This window comes from Babylonia areolata, chromosome 31 (genome assembly GCF_041734735.1).
Source record: "Babylonia areolata isolate BAREFJ2019XMU chromosome 31, ASM4173473v1, whole genome shotgun sequence".
Taxonomy (NCBI): domain Eukaryota; kingdom Metazoa; phylum Mollusca; class Gastropoda; order Neogastropoda; family Buccinidae; genus Babylonia; species Babylonia areolata.
In genome coordinates, this window is record NC_134906.1 from 31,037,750 (window position 1) to 31,058,683 (window position 20,934).

Here is a 20,934-nt window from a genome sequence, read left to right on the forward strand (position 1 = left end):
CCACCTCTAATAACCCCTCAAACAACACCACCTGATACCCCCAAAACAACAACAATAAAAACCACCTCTAATAACCCCTCAAACAACACCACCTGATACCCCCCAAAACAACAACCCCTGATACACCCCAAAACAACAACCCCTGATACCCCCCAAACAATAAAAACAACCTCTAATAACCCCCCAAAACAACAACAATAAAAACAACCTCTAATAACCCCCCAAACAACAACAACCCCTGATACCCCCCAAACAACAACAACCCCTGATACCCCCCAAAACAACCACCACCCCTGATAACCCCCCAAAACAACAACAACCCCTGATAACCCCCAAAACAACAACAACCCCTGATACCCCCCAAACAACAACAACCCCTGATACCCCCCAAAACAACCACCACCCCTGATAACCCCCCAAAACAACAACAACCCCTGATAACCCCCCAAAACAACAACAACCCCTGATAACCCCCCAAAACAACAACCACCCCTGATAACCCCCCAAAACAACAACAACAAAAACAACCTCTGATAACCCCCCAAAAAACAACAAAAACAACCCCTGATAACCCCCCAAAACAACAACAACAAAAACCACCTCTGATAACCCCCCCCCAAAACAACAACGAAAACAACCCCTGATAACCCCCCAAAACAACAACAACAACAAAAACCCCTGATAACCCCCCAAACAACAACCCCTGATACCCCCCAAACAACAACAACCCCTGATAACCCCCCAAAACAACAACAACAAGAACCCCTGATAACCCCCCAAACAACAACCCCTGATAACCCCCCAAAACAACAACCCCTGATACCCCCCAAAACAACAACAACCCCTGATAACCCCCCAAAACAACAACAACCCCTCATAACCCCCCAAAACAACCACAACAACAACCCCTGATACCCCCCAAAACAACAACAACCCCTGATAACCCCCCAAAACAACAACAACCCCTGATAACCCCCCAAAACAACAACAACCCCTGATAACCCCCCAAAACAACAACAACCCCTGATAACCCCCCAAGACAACAACAACCCCTGATAACCCCCCAAAACAACCACCACCCCTGATAACCCCCCCAAAACAACAACAACCCCTCATAACCCCCCAAAACAACAACCACCCCTGATAACCCCCCAAAACAACAACCACCCCTGATAACCCCCCAAAACAACAACAACCCCTCATAACCCCCCAAAACAACCACCACCCCTGATAACCCCCCAAAACAACAACAACAACCCCTGATAACCCCCCAAAACAACAACAACCCCTGATAACCCCCCAAAACAACAACCCCTGATAATGTCACCATGGAGAGGACACCACATGTCTGGAATTTTGCAAAGAAAACACACCGACACTGACAGACACAGACGCAGACAAACACACACTTAAAGAAACTGACCTGTCTTATACTCAGGATGCCCCAGAGCAATTTCCCGGCAGGACAGTGCAGGGTTTTCCCGAGTTCCTTGAGGGAACTTGATGCTGTCCACCTGGCTCTTCAGTTCATCAATGTGTTTCAGCATCACTGTGGACACCTCCTGGATCACCTCTTGGAGCTGGGAACATGACATCACACAGGTCAGGTACACACACATACAGAGAGACGCCAAAATTAACCAGACATGATTTCTACTCAATATAGTTAGTATAAGTTTTCTTCAAATGTTGAGTTTGAGGAAGAAAGGCGCTGAGGAATTTAGCATTGCTATATTACTTTGTAAATAAAGAAGTCTTCTAATATAGCTTCCGTCTGGTTGATCACCCAAAGGGAGGTAATTTCAACATGTGGGTCATGCAGGGACTCGTTGGGGTTACATATCTAATGACAGGTGGTCGTGTGGTTGGTCGTTGGGGTTACATATCTAATGACAGGTGGTCCTGTGGTTGGGGTTACATATCTAATGACAGGTGGTCCTGTGGTTGGTCATTGGGTTACATATCTAATGACAGGTGGTCCTGTGGTTGGGGTTACATATCTAATGACAGGTGGTCCTGTGTTATGTCGTTGGGGTTACATATCTAATGACAGGTGGTCCTGTGTTTGGTCGTTGGGGTTACATATCTAATGACAGGTGGTCCTGTGGTTGGTCGTTGGGGTTACATATCTAATGACAGGTGGTCCTGTGTTTGGTCGTTGGGGTTACATATCTAATGACAGGCGGTCCTGTGTTTGGTCGTTGGGGTTACATATCTAATGACAGGTGGTCCTGTGGTTGGGGTTACATATCTAATGACAGGTGGTCCTGTGGTTGGTTGTTGGGGTTACATATCTAATGACAGGTGGTCCTGTGGTTGGGGTTACATATCTAATGACAGGTGGTCCTGTGGTTGGTCGTTGGGGTTACATATCTAATGACAGGTGGTCCTGTGGTTGGGGTTACATATCTAATGACAGGTGGTCCTGTGGTTGGTCATTGGGTTACATATCTAATGACAGGTGGTCCTGTGGCTGGTCATTGGGTTACATATCTAATGACAGGTGGTCCTGTGGTTGGTCATTGGGTTACATATCTAATGACAGGTGGTCCTGTGGTTGGTCGTTGGGGGTACATATCTAATGACAGGTGGTCCTGTGGTTGGGGTTACATATCTAATGACAGGTGGTCCTGTGGTTGGTCGTTGGGGTTACATATCTAATGACAGGTGGTCCTGTGGTTGGGGTTACATATCTAATGACAGGTGGTCCTGTGGTTGGTCATTGGGTTACATATCTAATGACAGGTGGTCCTGTGGTTGGTCGTTGGGGGTACATATCTAATGACAGGTGGTCCTGTGGTTGGGGCTACATATCTAATGACAAGTGGTCCTGTGGTTGGTCGTTGGGGTTACATATCTAATGACAGGTGGTCCTGTGGTTGGTCGTTGGGGTTACATATCTAATGACAGGTGGTCCTGTGGTTGGTCGTTGGGGTTACATATCAAATGACAAGTGGTCCTGTGGTTGGTCGTTGGGGTTACATATCTAATGACAGGTGGTCCTGTGGTTGGTCGTTGGGTTACATATCTAATGACAGGTGGTCCTGTGGTTGGTCGTTGGGGTTACATATCGAATGACAGGTGGTCCTGTGGTTGGTCGTTGGGGTTACATATCGAAGGACAGGTGGTCCTGTGGTTGGTCGTTGGGTTACATATCGAAGGACAGGTGGTCCTGTGGTGGTCGTTGGGTTACATATCGAAGGACACTTTGTGCTTCACTTTGTCCAGCCATCTGCTGGTTTGGTCAGGAAGTAAACTATAACATTTCTGTTTGAACTCACTTGTGACCTGAGATGGGTCATAGTAAATGATTTTATCATTTTTTCCACTTCATTCTCTGAAGAAAAAATACCACATGCTGTAGAGACACCCCTGTCTCACCCTTCACTCTCTGAACACCACATGCTGTAGAGACATCCTTCACTCTCTGAACACCACATGCTGTAGAGACACCCCTCTCTCACCCTTCACTCTCTGAACACCATGCTGTAGAGACAGCCCTGTCTCACCCTTCACTCTCTGAACACCACATGCTGTAGAGACACCCCTCTCTCACCCTTCACTCTCTGAACACCATGCTGTAGAGACAGCCCTGTCTCACCCTTCACTCTCTGAACACCATGCTGTAGAGACAGCCCTGTCTCACCCTTCACTCTCTGAACACCATGCTGTAGAGACACCCCTCTCTCACCCTTCACTCTCTGAACACCATGCTGTAGAGACAGCCCTGTCTCACCCTTCACTCTCTGAACACCATGCTGTAGAGACAGCCCTCTCTCACCCTTCACTCTCTGAACACCACATGCTGTAGAGACACCCCTCTCTCACCCTTCACTCTCTGAACACCATGCTGTAGAGACACCCCTCTCTCACCCTTCACTCTCTGAACACCATGCTGTAGACCCCCCAGCCCCATCACACTCCCCATCTCACCCTCAGCTGGTGTCCGTCCTGCTGCCGACTCATCAGCCGTGTGTATACACTTTGCACGTCCAGGTCAATGTCGGAGGAATCCACAGACCTCCTCCTTCGTCGTCGTCTCCTGCGTCGTCGTCGTCGTTGTTCTGGAACCACAGCCAGGTCCTCTGGAACCACCTGCAGCTTGTCACCTGGGGGTCCGGGGGCTCCCACTTGGCCCTGAAAACATAGTGTGGCTGCCTAATGGTGCTCCCACTTGGCCCTGAAAACATAGTGTGGCTGCCTAAATGGTGCTCCCACTTGGCCCTGAAAACATAGTGTGGCTGCCTAATGGTGCTCCCACTTGGCCCTGAAAACATAGTGTGGCTGCCTAATGGTGCTCCCACTTGGCCCTGAAAACATAGTGTGGCTGCCTAATGGTGCTCCCACTTGGCCATGGAGAACTACTAGGGTTTGTCTCCCTGGAGAACAAGGGTTTGTCTCCCTGGAGAACAAGGGTTTATTTCCATGGGGAATAACAAGGGTTTATTTCCATGGGGAATAACAAGAGTTTATCTTCATGGGGAACAACAAGAGTTTATCTCCATGGTTTATCTCCATGGGGAATAAAAAATAAACAGTTTATCTTCACGAAGAACATGGGGAATAAGAAATGTTGAACTTCATGGGAAACAACAAAGGTTTATCTCCATGGATAACGTGGAGAAATGTTATAACACTCATTGACTGATTTATGTGGTATGTAATGCATTTATATAAATGACATTACACACATTTACACAAATACACTAAGTCATTTAAAAACACTGACATACTATCACAAACACTGAAGTACGGCAAGAAAATGTCCATCTTATAGACGTCAGATAGATGCTAGGAGGCCTTCGTCAATGTAATAGAATTAACACTTCCTGAGTTGTTATTAAAAACAAACAAACAAAAAAACCCATGAAGAAATGTTCATGTTGTTTCTACCTTGGATTACTGCAGTGGTCATGTTCTACATTAATTTAACTCTTTCTATACCAAGATATGCTACAACGTACCTCATGCGCACAACGCTTTGTTACTGTGGTACGCTATAGCATACCACGAGTTTAAAAATGTGTAGTTCATAGGTTATCGGTTTTGTGTGAAACTAAATGGCACGGCTCTGTTCTACAGCCACTCAAAAGTGCACCTGTACTTTTATTGTGGCTGAAAATGCCTTTGTTTGAGTACAATACATACGAGCATACAGTCACTCTTCTCGCTCGCTCTCTAGACAAGATGGTGTCTCCGTCAACTTCGGCAAGTACTGTGGCTCAAAGTCGAATGCAGACTGATTCTGTAGTGGATATCCACTGTGCATATGCATTTGCCCATTCAACTGGTTTAATTAGGAAGTGTCTATGGTTACAAAAGACCACATTTGTAAAGTTTCTGTTATATGAGAAATACTCACCCCCTTTATGTCAGTTGTGAAAAACACAGATTTTTTTCAAAATATGATAAACCAGTCAAAAATATAAGTGAGTGCTTTGAAACTTTGCCAAATATTAATCTATTCTAATCTTTATATCATCACATTATTTCACAGCTGTATGTAATTGCATTCTTTTTTAGAGAGTTTTCTTGTAACATAAACAAACGGCCAGTGCAGAGAGAATAATGAAGGAAGTCACTGGGCAGTATAGAATGAGTTAAAAGCATGATATACAATACACATTTCACAAAGAAACTCAATGGTAAAAATGTCCCCCTCACAATAAAAAAGTTAAACTATATGTTGTCATCAGACAAAATGTTCCACTCCAGACAGATTGTTCCACTCCATTGTTGTTCCTACAAAAAAGGAGTTCCTACACTGGAGTTGGAGGTAGACTAAAAAAAAATCTTGGAGAAAGTCGACTTACTTGGGATAAAAGAGGTGACATATAGAGCCACAAGCTCTTCTTCAGGCAAATGAAATGAGTGAGTGACAGACAGAAAGATACAGACAGAGAGGGAGAGAGAGTACAGTTCAGGAAAGGAAAGTGATGAGAAGTCAGAGGAAAGGACACAAAACAAAGCAGGGTGAGTAGAAGTGTCAGTGTGAATGTGCAGGGAAAGAAAGGGCTGTGAAAGGGAAGGGTGAGGGAAGGTGGGCAGGGGGTGAGAGGGCAGGAGTGAGGGAAGGGGGAGGGAAGGTGGGCAGGGGGTGAGGGAAGGTGGGCAGGGGGTGAGAGGGCAGGAGTGAGGGAAGGGGGAGGGAAGGTGGGCAGGGGGTGAGAGGGCAGGAGTGAGGGAAGGGGGAGGGAAGGGGGTGAGAGGGCAGGAGTGAGGGAAGGGTGAGGGAAGGTGGGCAGGGGGTGAGAGGGCAGGAGTGAGGGAGGGGGGAGGGAAAGTGGGCAGGGCGTGAGAGGGCAGGAGTGAGGGAAGGTGGGCAGGGGGTGAGAGGGCAGGAGTGAGGGAAGGGGGAGGGAAGGTGGGCAGGGGGTGAGAGGGCAGGAGTGAGGGAGGGGGGAGGGAAGGTGGGCAGGGGTGAGAGGGCAGGAGTGAGGGAGGGGGGAGGGAAAGTGGGCAGGGGGTGAGAAGGCAGGAGTGAGGGAAGGTGGGCAGGGGGTGAGAGGGCAGGAGTGAGGGAAGGGGGAGGGAAAGTGGGCAGGGTGGTGGGCAGGGGGTGAGAGGGCAGGAGTGAGGGAAGGGGGAGGGAAAGTGGGCAGGGGGTGAGAGGGCAGGAGTGAGGGAAGGGGGAGGGAAAGTGGGCAGGGGGTGAGAGGGCAGGAGTGAGGGAAGGGGGAGGGAAGGTGGGCAGGGGGTGAGAGGGCAGGGGGTGAGAGGGCAGGAGTGAGGGAAGGGGGAGGGAAAGTGGGCAGGGGGTGAGAGGGCAGGAGTGAGGGAAGGGGGAGGGAAGGTGGGCAGGGGGTGAGAGGGCAGGGGGTGAGAGGGCAGGAGTGAGGGAAGGGGGAGGGAAAGTGGGCAGGGGGTGAGAGGGCAGGAGTGAGGGAAGGGGGAGGGAAGGTGGGCAGGGGGTGAGAGGGCAGGGGGTGAGAGGGCAGGAGTGAGGGAAGGGGGAGGGAAAGTGGGCAGGGGGTGAGAGGGCAGGAGTGAGGGAAGGGGGAGGGAAGGTGGGCAGGGGGTGAGAGGGCAGGAGTGAGGGAAGGGGGAGGGAAAGTGGGCAGGGGGTGAGAGGGCAGGAGTGAGGGAAGGGGGAGGGAAGGTGGGCAGGGGGTGAGAGGGCAGGGGGTGAGAGGGCAGGAGTGAGGGAAGGGGGAGGGAAAGTGGGCAGGGGGTGAGAGGGCAGGAGTGAGGGAAGGGGGAGGGAAAGTGGGCAGGGGGTGAGAGGGCAGGAGTGAGGGAAGGGGGAGGGAAGGTGGGCAGGGGGTGAGAGGGCAGGGGGTGAGAGGGCAGGAGTGAGGGAAGGGGGAGGGAAAGTGGGCAGGGGGTGAGAGGGCAGGAGTGAGGGAAGGGGGAGGGAAGGTGGGCAGGGGGTGAGAGGGCAGGAGTGAGGGAAGGGGGAGGGAAAGTGGGCAGGGGGTGAGAGGGCAGGAGTGAGGGAAGGGGGAGGGAAGGTGGGCAGGGGGTGAGAGGGCAGGGGGTGAGAGGGCAGGAGTGAGGGAAGGGGGAGGGAAGGTGGGCAGGGGGTGAGAGGGCAGGGGGTGAGAGGGCAGGAGTGAGGGAAGGGGGCGGAAGAGACTGTTAGTGTTAGGGACATATGGAAAAAAAATATACATATATACATACATATACACACACATATATAATTGAAAATTTAATAAATTAATTTTTTTTTAATAAAAAGTTCCTATATTGTTCAGTGTTTGATGTGGCAGTACAAAACAAATTATAATCAAATGAAAGGAACAACATTTGCTTCTATCAAGAAAACAGGAATTATGCCCAGAAGAAAAAAGTCATAAATAACTCACAGGGTTGCCTTGCTCTCCCTTGGCACCATCTTGACCCTGAAAGAAAGAGAATAATCACTAGTCAGTTTACAATCCATTTTATCATTGGCACCATCTTGACCCTGAAAGAAAGAGAATAATCACCAGTCAGTTTACAATCCATTTTATCATTGGCACCATCTTGACCCTGAAAGAAAGAGAATAATCACCAGTCAGTTTACAATCCATTTTATCATTGGCACCATCTTGACCCTGAAAGAAAGAGAATAATCACTAGTCAGTTTACAATCGCATTTTATCATGGTTTGTGTCCCAGACAAAAGTCATCAATTTCAGAACAACTGCCTCAAAGGAACTACAGTGGTGAGACTCTGAACCTAAATGGCCTTCACTAAGTTTATCCAGTTCTGCAAATGTCTTCCCCATTTTGTGTGTGTGTGTGTGTGTGTGTGTGTGTGTGCACTCATGAGTGATTTCTTAAGTCCAACACCAAGCACACGGTCTATGTGAAGATCAAACAGGATCTACCTTCCAAAAGAAATACCTCTGTTTCTGTTTCTCTGTACAGCTATGGATGTCTTAGTGCTGTTTATTGATATACACTCTCTCCCACCTCTCTCTTCACACACACACACACACACAGACTCTCAAACATAGAATCCAACACAGAAACACACACATACAAACACAAACACACACACATACACACACACATAGACTCTCTCTCTCTCTCTCTCTCTCTCACTCTTTCATACACACACACACACACACACACACACACATGAGCATGCATACACACATATACACTGACACACAGACAACAGCACAGAAACACAGATAACTCACAGGTTCACCCTTAGGTCCTGGGGGTCCCATTGCTCCCTGCAATGCACAACATCACACATCATCACACTGAAACACTGACAGACTGTTTCTGTTTCAGGGAGGTCACAGCATGCCACAGAATTATGTCACACCACATCTAGGGAGGTCATAGCATGCTGACACATCCACAGAATTATGTCACACCATGTCTAGGGAGATCATAGCATGCCGACACATCCACAGAATTATGTCACACCACATCTAGGGAGGTCATAGCATGCTGACACATCCACAGAATTATGCCACACCACATCCAGGGACGTCACAGGATGCTGACACATCCACAGAATTACGTCACACCACATCTAGGGAGGTCATAGCATGCTGACACATCCACAGAATTATGTCACACCATGTCTAGGGAGATCACAGCATGCTGACACATCCACAGAATTATGTCACACCACATCTAGGGAGGTCATAGCATGCTGACACATCCACAGAATTATGCCACACCACATCCAGGGACGTCACAGGATGCTGACACATCCACAGAATTACGTCACACCACATCTAGGGAGGTCATAGCATGCTGACACATCCACAGAATTATGTCACACCATGTCTAGGGAGATCACAGCATGCTGACACATCCACAGAATTATGTCACACCACATCTAGGGAGGTCATAGCATGCTGACACATCCACAGAATTATGTCACACCATGTCTAGGGAGGTCATAGCATGCTGACACATCCACAGAATTATGTCACACCATGTCTAGGGAGGTCATAGCATGCTGCCACATCCACAGAATTATGTCACACCATGTCTAGGGAGGTCATAGCATGCTGACACATCCACAGAATTATGTCACACCATGTCTAGGGAGGTCATAGCATGCTGCCACATCCACAGAATTATGTCACACCATGTCTAGGGAGGTCATAGCATGCTGACACATCCACAGAATTATGTCACACCATGTCTAGGGAGGTCATAGCATGCTGACACATCCACAGAATTATGTCACACCATGTCTAGGGAGGTCATAGCATGCTGACACATCCACAGAATTATGTCACACCATGTCTAGGGAGGTCATAGCATGCTGACACATCCACAGAATTATGTCACACCATGTCTAGGGAGGTCATAGCATGCTGACACATCCACAGAATTATGCCACACCATGTCTGCTGTAACAAACAACCAACAAACAAAAACAACACACTGAAAACACTTGCATTTTCTTTAACCGTTCCTTGGGTAGAACAGAATATCCTTCTTTAATAATTTTTATTTAGTCTTAGCTTCTTTCTTTCTTTCTTTTTCCTTTCCTTCTTCCCATCCTTTCTTTCTTTCTTGTTTTTTCTCTTTTCTTTTATATATATAACCCCTGAATTCAAAAAGAAATAAGGAGAAAAAAAATGAAGAAGAAGAAAACAAAAGAAAAATAAACTAAAAGGGCAGACGAACAGATACACCACCATGAAGATGGTACAGTGGCACATGATTTGCTGCCAATGCGGACCATCATTCACCATCTGCTCATCACCATTCACCATCTGCTCATCACCATTCACCATCTGACAAATCATTTGCTGCCAATGCTCATCATCATTCACCTTCTGTTGATCATCATTCACCATCTGCTCATCATCATTCACCATCTGTTAATCATCATTCACCATCTGCTCATCATCATTCACCATCTGATGAATGATTTGCTGCCAATGCTCATCACCATTCACCATCTGTTAATCATCATTCACCATCTGCTCATCATCATTCACCATCTAACGTACAGGTCAGCACACAGGAGCCAAGCCATTTTCTCCATATCTCCCCTTTTCACCACAAACAAGCCATGATCTTCACCACAAACAAGCCATGACCTCCCCTTTTCACCACAAACAAGCCATGATCTTCACCACAAACAAGCCACGACCTCCCCTTTTCACCACAAACAAGCCATGACCTCCTCTTTTCACCACAAACAAGCCATGACCTCCTCTTTTCACCACAAACAAGCCATGACCTCCTCTTTTCACCACAAACAAGCCATGACCTCCCCTTTTCACCACAAACAAGCCATGACCTCCTCTTTTCACCACAAACAAGCCATGACCTCCCCTTTTCACCACAAACAAGCCATGATCTTCACCACAAACAAGCCATGACCTCCCCTTTTCACCACAAACAAGCCATGACCTCCCCATTTCACCACAAACAAGCCATGATCTTCACCACAAACAAGCCATGACCTCCTCTTTTCACCACAAACAAGCCATGATCTTCACCACAAACAAGCCATGACCTCCTCTTTTCACCACAAACAAGCCATGACCTCCTCTTTTCACCACAAACAAGCCATGACCTCCCCTTTTCACCACAAACAAGCCATGACCTCCCCATTTCACCACAAACAAGCCATGATCTTCACCACAAACAAGCCATGACCTCCTCTTTTCACCACAAACAAGCCATGATCTTCACCACAAACAAGCCATGACCTCCCCTTTTCACCACAAACAAGCCATGACCTCCTCTTTTCACCACAAACAAGCCATGATCTTCACCACAAACAAGCCATGACCTCCTCTTTTCACCACAAACAAGCCATGATCTTCACCACAAACAAGCCATGACCTCCTCTTTTCACCACAAACAAGCCATGACCTCCCCTTTTCACCACAAACAAGCCATGACCTCCCCTTTTCACCACAAACAAGCCACGACCTCCCCTTTTCACCACAAACAAGCCATGATCTTCACCACAAACAAGCCATGACCTCCCCTTTTCACCACAAACAAGCCATGATCTTCACCACAAACAAGCCATGACCTCCCCTTTTCACCACAAACAAGCCATGATCTTCACCACAAACAAGCCATGACCTCCTCTTTTCACCACAAACAAGCCATGACCTCCCCTTTTCACCACAAACAAGCCATGACCTCCCCTTTTCACCACAAACAAGCCATGACCTCCCCTTTTCACCACAAACAAGCCATGATCTTCACCACAAACAAGCCATGACCTCCCCTTTTCACCACAAACAAGCCATGATCTTCACCACAAACAAGCCATGACCTCCTCCTTTTCACCACAAACAAATCACAGTGAAGATAATTCATGTCCCACAGACAGGTGAAGACAATCATCTCTCACAGACAGGTGAAGACAATCATCTCTCACAGACAGGCGGAGACAACAATACAAACCCACAGACAGGTGAAGACAATCATCTCTCACAGACAGGTGAAGACAATCATCTCTCACAGACAGGTGAAGACAACAATACAAACCCACAGACAGGTGAAGACAATCATCTCTCACAGACAGGTGAAGACAACAATACAAACCCACAGACAGGTGAAGACAATCATCTCTCACAGACAGGTGAAGACAACAATACAAACCCACAGACAGGTGAAGACAATCATCTCTCACAGACAGGCGAAGACAACAATACAAACCCACAGACAGGTGAAGACAATCATCTCTCACAGACAGGTGAAGACAATCATCTCTCACAGACAGGTGAAGACAATCATCTCTCACAGACAGGTGAAGACAATCATCTCTCACAGACAGGTGAAGACAACAATACAAACCCACAGACAGGTGAAGACAATCATCTCTCACAGACAGGTGAAGACAATCATCTCTCACAGACAGGTGAAGACAACAATACAAGCCCACAGACAGGTGAAGAAAAACACTCACAGGTATGCCAGGTGCTCCATCGTTACCAGGGGGACCACGAGGACCTACAGGACCCTGAAACACAATGTCATTGTAATCATCATCATCATCATTGTAGTCATCATCATCATCATCCATCAACACCGCACAATGACTGAACCGCACAATGACTGAACACCGCAATACTGCACAATGACCGAACACCACACAATGACTGAAAAATGACTGTACACCACACAATGACAGGACACCACACAATGATTGAACACCGCACACACCGCACAATGACTGAATACCTCACAATGACTGAACACCGCACAATGACTGAACACCACACAATGAATGAATACCGCACAATGACTGAACACCACACAATGAATGAATACCGCACAATGACCGAACACCACACAATGACTGAACAGCACACAATGACTGAACAATGACCGAACAGCACACAATGACTGAATACCGCACAATGACCGAACACCACACAATGACTGAATACCGCACAATGACCAAACACCACACAATGACTGAATACCGCACAATGACCGAACACCACACAATGACTGAACAGCACACAATGACTGAACAGCACACAATGACTGAACAGCACACAATGACTGAAGAATGACAGAACACCACACAATGACCGAATACCGCACAATGACTGAACACCACACAATGACTGAACAATGACCGAACACCACACAATGACTGAATACCGCACAATGACTGAACATCACACAATGACTGAACACCACACAATGACTGAACAATGACCGAACAGCACACAATGACAGAGCACAGCGCAATGACGGAACGCCACACAATGACTAAATAATGACAGAACACCGCACAATGACAGAACACATCACAACAACTGAACAATGACAGAACACCGCACAATAACAGAACACCGCACAATGACAGAACACCACACAATGACAGAACACCACACAATGACAGAACACAGCACAACAACTGCACAATAGCAGAACACTACACAATAACAGAACACCGCACAATGACTGAACACCACACAATGACAGAACACCACACAATGACAGAACACCACACAATGACTGAACACTGCACAATGACTGAACAATGACAGAACACCGCACGATGACATAACACCACACAATGACTGAACACCACTCAATGACAGAACACCACACAATGACTGAACACCACACAATGACAGAACACCACACAATGACAGAACACCGCACTCCACACAATGACAGAACACTGCACAACGATTGAACAATGACAGAACACCGCACAATGACAGAACACTGCACAACGATTGAACAATGACAGAACACCACACAATGACAGAACACCACACAATGACTGAACACTGCACAATGACTGAACAATGACTGAACAATGACAGAACACCGCACGATGACAGAACACCACACAATGACTGAACACCACTCAATGACAGAACACCACACAATGACAGAACACCGCACTCCACACAATGACAGAACACTGCACAACGATTGAACAATGACAGAACACCGCACAATGACAGAACACTGCACAACGATTGAACAATGACAGAACACTGCACAATGACTGAACACCACACAATGACTGAACACCACACAATGACAGAACACCACACAATGACAGAACACCGCACTCCACACAATGACAGAACACTGCACAACGATTGAACAATGACAGAACACCGCACAATGACAGAACACTGCACAACGATTGAACAATGACAGAACACCGCACAATGACTGAACACCACACAATGACTGAACACCACACAATGACAGAACTCCACACAATGACAGAAGAGCAGACAACTGCTGACTGTTGCTGGCCACCACTCACATCCACTCCCTTGTCTCCCTTTGGACCGGGTGGACCAAATGGACCTGGTTCGCCCTTTGCCCCTGGTGGACCCTCCGGACCTGGGCTACCCATCTGACCCGTGTGACCCTGCAACACGTCACCTTAGGTCACTCTATTGTTGTCACGGTGAGTGGTGTCATGGTAAACTTACATGACACACCACCTTGTCAGGTCACTCTGCAGTTGTCATGGCAACTGGTGTCATGGCAACTTTGCACAACAAATCACCTTTTTATGTCACTCTGCTGTTGTCATGGCAACCGGTGTCATGGTAACCTTGCACAACACATCACCTTGTTAGGTCACTCTACTGTTGTCATGGTAACTAGTGTAGTCATGTAACCTTGCACAGCGCATCACACTGTTAGGTCATTCTGCTGTTGTCATGGTAACTAGCGTTGTCATGGTAACCTTGCACAACACATTGCCTTCTTAGGCCACTCTGCTATTGTCATGAAATAACCATGTCATGTCACTCTGACTCTGTCAGGTCCATCATGCTCATTATTTTTTACAATATCAATGAAATTCATAAAAAGAACCCAAAAAAGTTGAAGTTTGACAAAGAAATTAATATGCAAAATCATTTATGCTTTCCCTGGTTATCTAATCATTTGTTTGCTAATTTACAACATCTGATGACACAACAATTGTTCACCAGTGTAACTGATCAGAAGATGGCCAGGATAGAGAGTGTTGACAGGATACAGTGCTGAGGTTAGCTAGGATATGGTGTTGACAGGATACAGTGTGGAGGTTAGCCAGGATAATGTGTTGACAGGATACAGTATGGAGGTTAGCCAGATTAGGGTGTTGACAGGATACAGTGTGGAGGTTAGCCAGGATATGGTGTTGACAGGATACAGTATGGAGGTTAGCCAGGATAATGTGTTGACAGGATACAGTGTGGAGGTTAGCCAGATTAGGGTGTTGACAGGATACAGTGTGGAGGTTAGCCAGGATAGTGACAGGATACAGTATGGAGGTTAGCCAGGATAGGGTGTTGACAGGATACTGTATGGAGGTTAGCCAGGATAGGGTGTTGACAGGATACAGTGTGGAGGTTAGGGTGTTGACAGGATACTGTATGGAGGTTAGCCAGGATAGGGTGTTGACAGGATACAGTATGGAGGTTAGCCAGGATAGGGTGTTGACAGGATACAGTATGGAGGTTAGCCAGGATAGGGTGTTGACAGGATACAGTATGGAGGTTAGCCAGGATAGGGTGTTGACAGGATACTGTGTGGAGGTTAGCCAGGATAGGGTGTTGACAGGATACAGTATGGAGGTTAGCCAGGATAGGGTGTTGACAGGATACTGTGTGGAGGTTAGCCAGGATAGGGTGTTGACAGGATACAGTATGGAGGTTAGCCAGGATAGGGTGTTGACAGGATACAGTGTGGAGGTTAGCCAGGATAGTGACAGGATACAGTGTGGAGGTTAGCCAGGATAGGGTGTTGACAGGATACAGTATGGAGGTTAGCCAGGATAGGGTGTTGACAGGATACAGTGTGGAGGTTAGCCAGGATAGGGTGTTGACAGGATACAGTGTGGAGGTTAGCCAGGATAGGGTGTTGACAGGATACAGTATGGAGGTTAGCCAGGATAGGGTGTTGACAGGATACAGTGTGGAGGTTAGCCAGGATAGGGTGTTGACAGGATACAGTGTGGAGGTTAGCCAGGATAGTGACAGGATACAGTGTGGAGGTTAGCCAGGATAGGGTGTTGACAGGATACAGTGTGGAGGTTAGGGTGTTGACAGGATACAGTGTGGAGGTTAGGGTGTTGACAGGATACAGTGTGGAGGTTAGGGTGTTGACAGGATACAGTGTGGAGGTTAGCCAGGATTGGGTGTTGACAGGATACAGTGTGGAGGTTAGCCAGGATAGGGTGTTGACAGGATACAGTATGGAGGTTAGCCAGGATAGGGTGTTGACAGGATACAGTGTGAAGGTTTGCCAGGATAGGGTGTTGACAGGATACTGTGTGGAGGTTAGCCAGGATAGGGTGTTGACAGGATACAGTGTGGAGGTTAGGGTGTTGACAGGATACTGTATGGAGGTTAGCCAGGATAGGGTGTTGACAGGATACAGTGTGGAGGTTAGGGTGTTGACAGGATACTGTATGGAGGTTAGCCAGGATAGGGTGTTGACAGGATACAGTATAGAGGTTAGCCATGATAGGGTGTTGACAGGATACTGTGTGGAGGTTAGCCAAGATAGTGACAGGATACAGTATGGAGGTTAGCCAGGATAGGGTGTTGACAGGATACAGTGTGGAGGTTAGCCAGGATAGGGTGTTGACAGGATACAGTATGGAGGTTAGCCAGGATAGGGTGTTGACAGGATACAGTGTGGAGGTTAGCCAGGATAGGGTGTTGACAGGATACAGTGTGGAGGTTAGCCAGGGTAGGGTGTTGACAGGATACAGTGTGGAGGTTAGCCAGGATAGGGTGTTGACAGGATACAGTGTGGAGGTTAGCCAGGATAGGGTGTTGACAGGATACAGTGTGGAGGTTAGCCAGGGTAGGGTGTTGACAGGATACAGTGTGGAGGTTAGCCAGGATACAGTGTGGAGGTTAGCCAGGATAGGGTGTTGACAGGATACCGTAGGGAGGTTCACCATCACCTGACTGTACCTTTAGTCATCATTAAGGAGATGAGGTTTCTGTACAATGCCAGTAAAACAGTGTAGCACTGGTCACTATGAATGATGAAGGTTCAGAACAATGCCAGTAAAACAGTGTAGCACTGGTCACTATGAATGATGAAGGTTCAGTACAATGCCAGTAAAACCGTGTACATCTGGTCACTATGAATGATGAAGGTTCAGTACATTGCCAGTAAAACAGTGTAGCACTGGTCACTATGAATGATGAAGGTTCAGTACAATGCCAGTAAAACAGTGTAGCACTGGTCACTATGAATGATGAAGGTTCAGTACAATGCCAGTAAAACAGTGTAGCACTGGTCACTATGAATGATGAAGGTTCAGTACAATGCCAGTAAAACAGTGTAGCACTGGTCACTATGAATGATGAAGATTCAGTACAATGCCAGTAAAACAGTGTAGCACTGGTCACTATGAATGATGAAGGTTCAGTACAATGCCAGTAAAACAGTGTACATCTGGTCACTATGAATGATGAAGGTTCAGTACATTGCCAGTAAAACAGTGTAGCACTGGTCACTATGAATGATGAAGGTTCAGTACAATGCCAGTAAAACAGTGTAGCACTGGTCACTATGAATGATGAAGGTTCAGTACAATGCCAGTAAAACAGTGTAGCACTGGTCACTATGAATGATGAAGATTCAGTACAATGCCAGTAAAACAGTGTAGCACTGGTCACTATGAATGATGAAGGTTCAGTACAATGCCAGTAAAACAGTGTAGCACTGGTCACTATGAATGATGAAGGTTCAGTACAATGCCAGTAAAACAGTGTAGCACTGGTCACTATGAATGATGAAGGTTCAGTACAATGCCAGTAAAACAGTGTAGCACTGGTCACTATGAATGATGAAGGTTCAGTACAATGCCAGTAAAACAGTGTAGCACTGGTCACTATGAATGATGAAGGTTCAGTACAATGCCAGTAAAACAGTGTAGCACTGGTCACTATGAATGATGAAGATTCAGTACAATGCCAGTAAAACAGTGTACATCTGGTCACTATGAATGATGAAGATTCAGTACAATGCCAGTAAAACAGTGTACATCTGGTCACTATGAATGATGAAGGTTCAGTACAATGCCAGTAAAACAGTGTAGCACTGGTCACTATGAATGATGAAGGTTCAGTACAATGCCAGTAAAACAGTGTAGCACTGGTCACTATGAATGATGAAGGTTCAGTACAATGCCAGTAAAACAGTGTAGCACTGGTCACTATGAATGATGAAGGTTCAGTACAATGCCAGTAAAACAGTGTAGCACTGGTCACTATGAATGATGAAGGTTCAGAACAATGCCAGTAAAACAGTGTACATCTGGTCACTATGAATGATGAAGATTCAGTACAATGCCAGTAAAACAGTGTAGCACTGGTCACTATGAATGATGAAGGTTCAGAACAATGCCAGTAAAACCGTGTACATCTGGTCACTATGAATGATGAAGGTTCAGTACAATGCCAGTAAAACAGTGTACATCTGGTCACTATGAATGATGAAGATTCAGTACAATGCCAGTAAAACAGTGTAGCACTGGTCACTATGAATGATGAAGGTTCAGTACAATGCCAGTAAAACAGTGTAGCACTGGTCACTATGAATGATGAAGGTTCAGAACAATGCCAGTAAAACAGTGTACATCTGGTCACTATGAATGATGAAGGTTCAGAACAATGCCAGTAAAACCGTGTACATCTGGTCACTATGAATGATGAAGGTTCAGTACAATGCCAGTAAAACAGTGTAGCACTGGTCACTATGAATGATGAAGGTTCAGTACAATGCCAGTAAAACAGTGTAGCACTGGTCACTATGAATGATGAAGGTTCAGTACAATGCCAGTAAAACAGTGTACATCTGGTCACTATGAATGATGAAGGTTCAGTACAATGCCAGTAAAACAGTGTAGCACTGGTCACTATGAATGATGAAGGTTCAGTACAATGCCAGTAAAACAGTGTACATCTGGTCACTATGAATGATGAAGGTTCAGTACAATGCCAGTAAAACAGTGTAGCACTGGTCACTATGAATGATGAAGGTTCAGTACAATGCCAGTAAAACAGTGTAGCACTGGTCACTATGAATGATGAAGATTCAGTACAATGCCAGTAAAACAGTGTAGCACTGGTCACTATGAATGATGAAGATTCAGTACAATGCCAGTAAAACAGTGTACATCTGGTCACTATGAATGATGAAGGTTCAGTACAATGCCAGTAAAACAGTGTAGCACTGGTCACTATGAATGATGAAGGTTCAGTACAATGCCAGTAAAACAGTGTAGCACTGGTCACTATGAATGATGAAGATTCAGTACAATGCCAGTAAAACAGTGTAGCACTGGCCACTATGAATGATGAAGGTTCAGTACAATGCCAGTAAAACAGTGTAGCACTGGCCACTATGAATGATGAAGGTTCAGAACAATGCCAGTAAAACAGTGTAGCACTGGTCACTATGAATGATGAAGATTCAGTACAATGCCAGTAAAACAGTGTAGCACTGGCCACTATGAATGATGAAGGTTCAGCACAATGTCAGTAAAACAGTGTAGCACTGGCCACTATGAATGATGAAGGTTCAGCACAATGTCAGTGAAACATTGTAGCACACACACATGCTGTGTTCAGATCTCACCTTCACACCCTTCAGACCCCTGCTGCCTTTCTTTCCCGTGGGGCCGTGGGGTCCCTGCACACAGACAGTCACTTGCAGTCTGTTGGTGTCCTGTCACTTCACACACCTGGTGTGCTGTCACTTCCCACACCTGGTGTGCTGTCACTTCCCACACCTGGCGTGCTGTCACTTCACACACCTGGTGTCCTGTCACTTCCCACACCTGGTGTCCTGTCACTTCCCACACCTGGTGTGCTGTCACTTAACACACCTGGTGTCCTGTCACTTCACACACCTGGTGTCCTGTCACCTCACACACCTGGTGTCCTGTCACTTCCCACACCTGGTGTCCTGTCACTTCCCACACCTGGTGTCCTGTCACTTCACACACCTGGTGTGCTGTCACTTAACACACCTGTTGTCCTGTCACCTCACACACCTGGTGTCCTGTCACTTCACACACCTGGTGTCCTGTCACTTCCCACACCTGGTGTCCTGTCACTTCACACACCTGGCGTGCTGTCACTTCCCACACCTGGCGTGCTGTCACTTCCCACACCTGGTGTGCTGTCACTTCACACACCTGGCGTGCTGTCACTTCACACACCTGGCGTGCTGTCACTTCACACACTTCACACACCTGTTGTCCTGTCACTTCACACACCTGTTGTCCTGTCATTTCACAAACTTCACACACCTGGTGTGCTGTCACTTCACACATGTCCTGTCACTTCATACACTTCACACACCTGTTGTCCTGTCACTTCACACACCTGTTGTCCTATCACTTCACACACCTGTTGTCCTGTCATTTCACACACCTGGTGTCCTATCACTTCACACACCTGGTGTCCTATCACTCCACACACTTCACACACCTGGTGTCCTGTCACTTCACACACCTGTTGTCCTGTCACTTCATACACTTCACACACCTGGTGTCCTATCACTTCACTCACTTCATACACCTGGTGTCCTGTCACTTGACACACCTGGTGTCCTGTCACTTCATACACCTGGTGTACTGTCACTTCATACACTTCACACACCTGGTGTCCTATCACTTTATACACTTCACACACCTGGTGTCCTGTCACTTGACACACCTGTTGTCCTGTCACTTCACACACCTGGTGTCCTGTCACTTCATACACTTCACACACCTGGTGTCCTGTCACTTCACACACCTGGTGTCCTGTCACTTCATGCACTTCACACACCTGGTGTCCTGTCACTTCACACACCTGGTGTCCTGTCACTTCATACACTTCACACACCTGGTGTCCTATCACTTCATACACTTCACACACCTGGTGTCCTGTCACTTCACATACCTGGTGTCCTGTCACTTCACACACCTGGTGTCCTATCACTTCACACACTTCACACACCTGGTGTCCTGTCACTTCACACACCTGGTGTCCTGTCACTTCA

General features: G+C 46.9%; 1 protein-coding gene across 3 annotated transcripts in view; it reads right to left on the bottom strand.

The window, feature by feature from the left end:
* The window catches only part of LOC143276145 (uncharacterized), a 215,760-nt gene that overhangs the window by 15,107 nt on the left and 179,719 nt on the right, over positions 1 to 20,934 (bottom strand). For all 3 annotated transcript variants that reach the window (XM_076580561.1, XM_076580563.1, XM_076580562.1), the window contains 7 exons: positions 19,522 to 19,575; positions 14,186 to 14,293; positions 12,347 to 12,400; positions 8,634 to 8,669; positions 7,809 to 7,844; positions 3,934 to 4,137; positions 1,424 to 1,580 (listed from right to left, as the gene is read on the bottom strand). In XM_076580561.1, the coding sequence (XP_076436676.1) occupies positions 1,424 to 1,580; positions 3,934 to 4,137; positions 7,809 to 7,844; positions 8,634 to 8,669; positions 12,347 to 12,400; positions 14,186 to 14,293; positions 19,522 to 19,575 (649 nt within the window). The remainder of the gene's footprint in view (positions 1 to 1,423; positions 1,581 to 3,933; positions 4,138 to 7,808; positions 7,845 to 8,633; positions 8,670 to 12,346; positions 12,401 to 14,185; positions 14,294 to 19,521; positions 19,576 to 20,934) is intronic.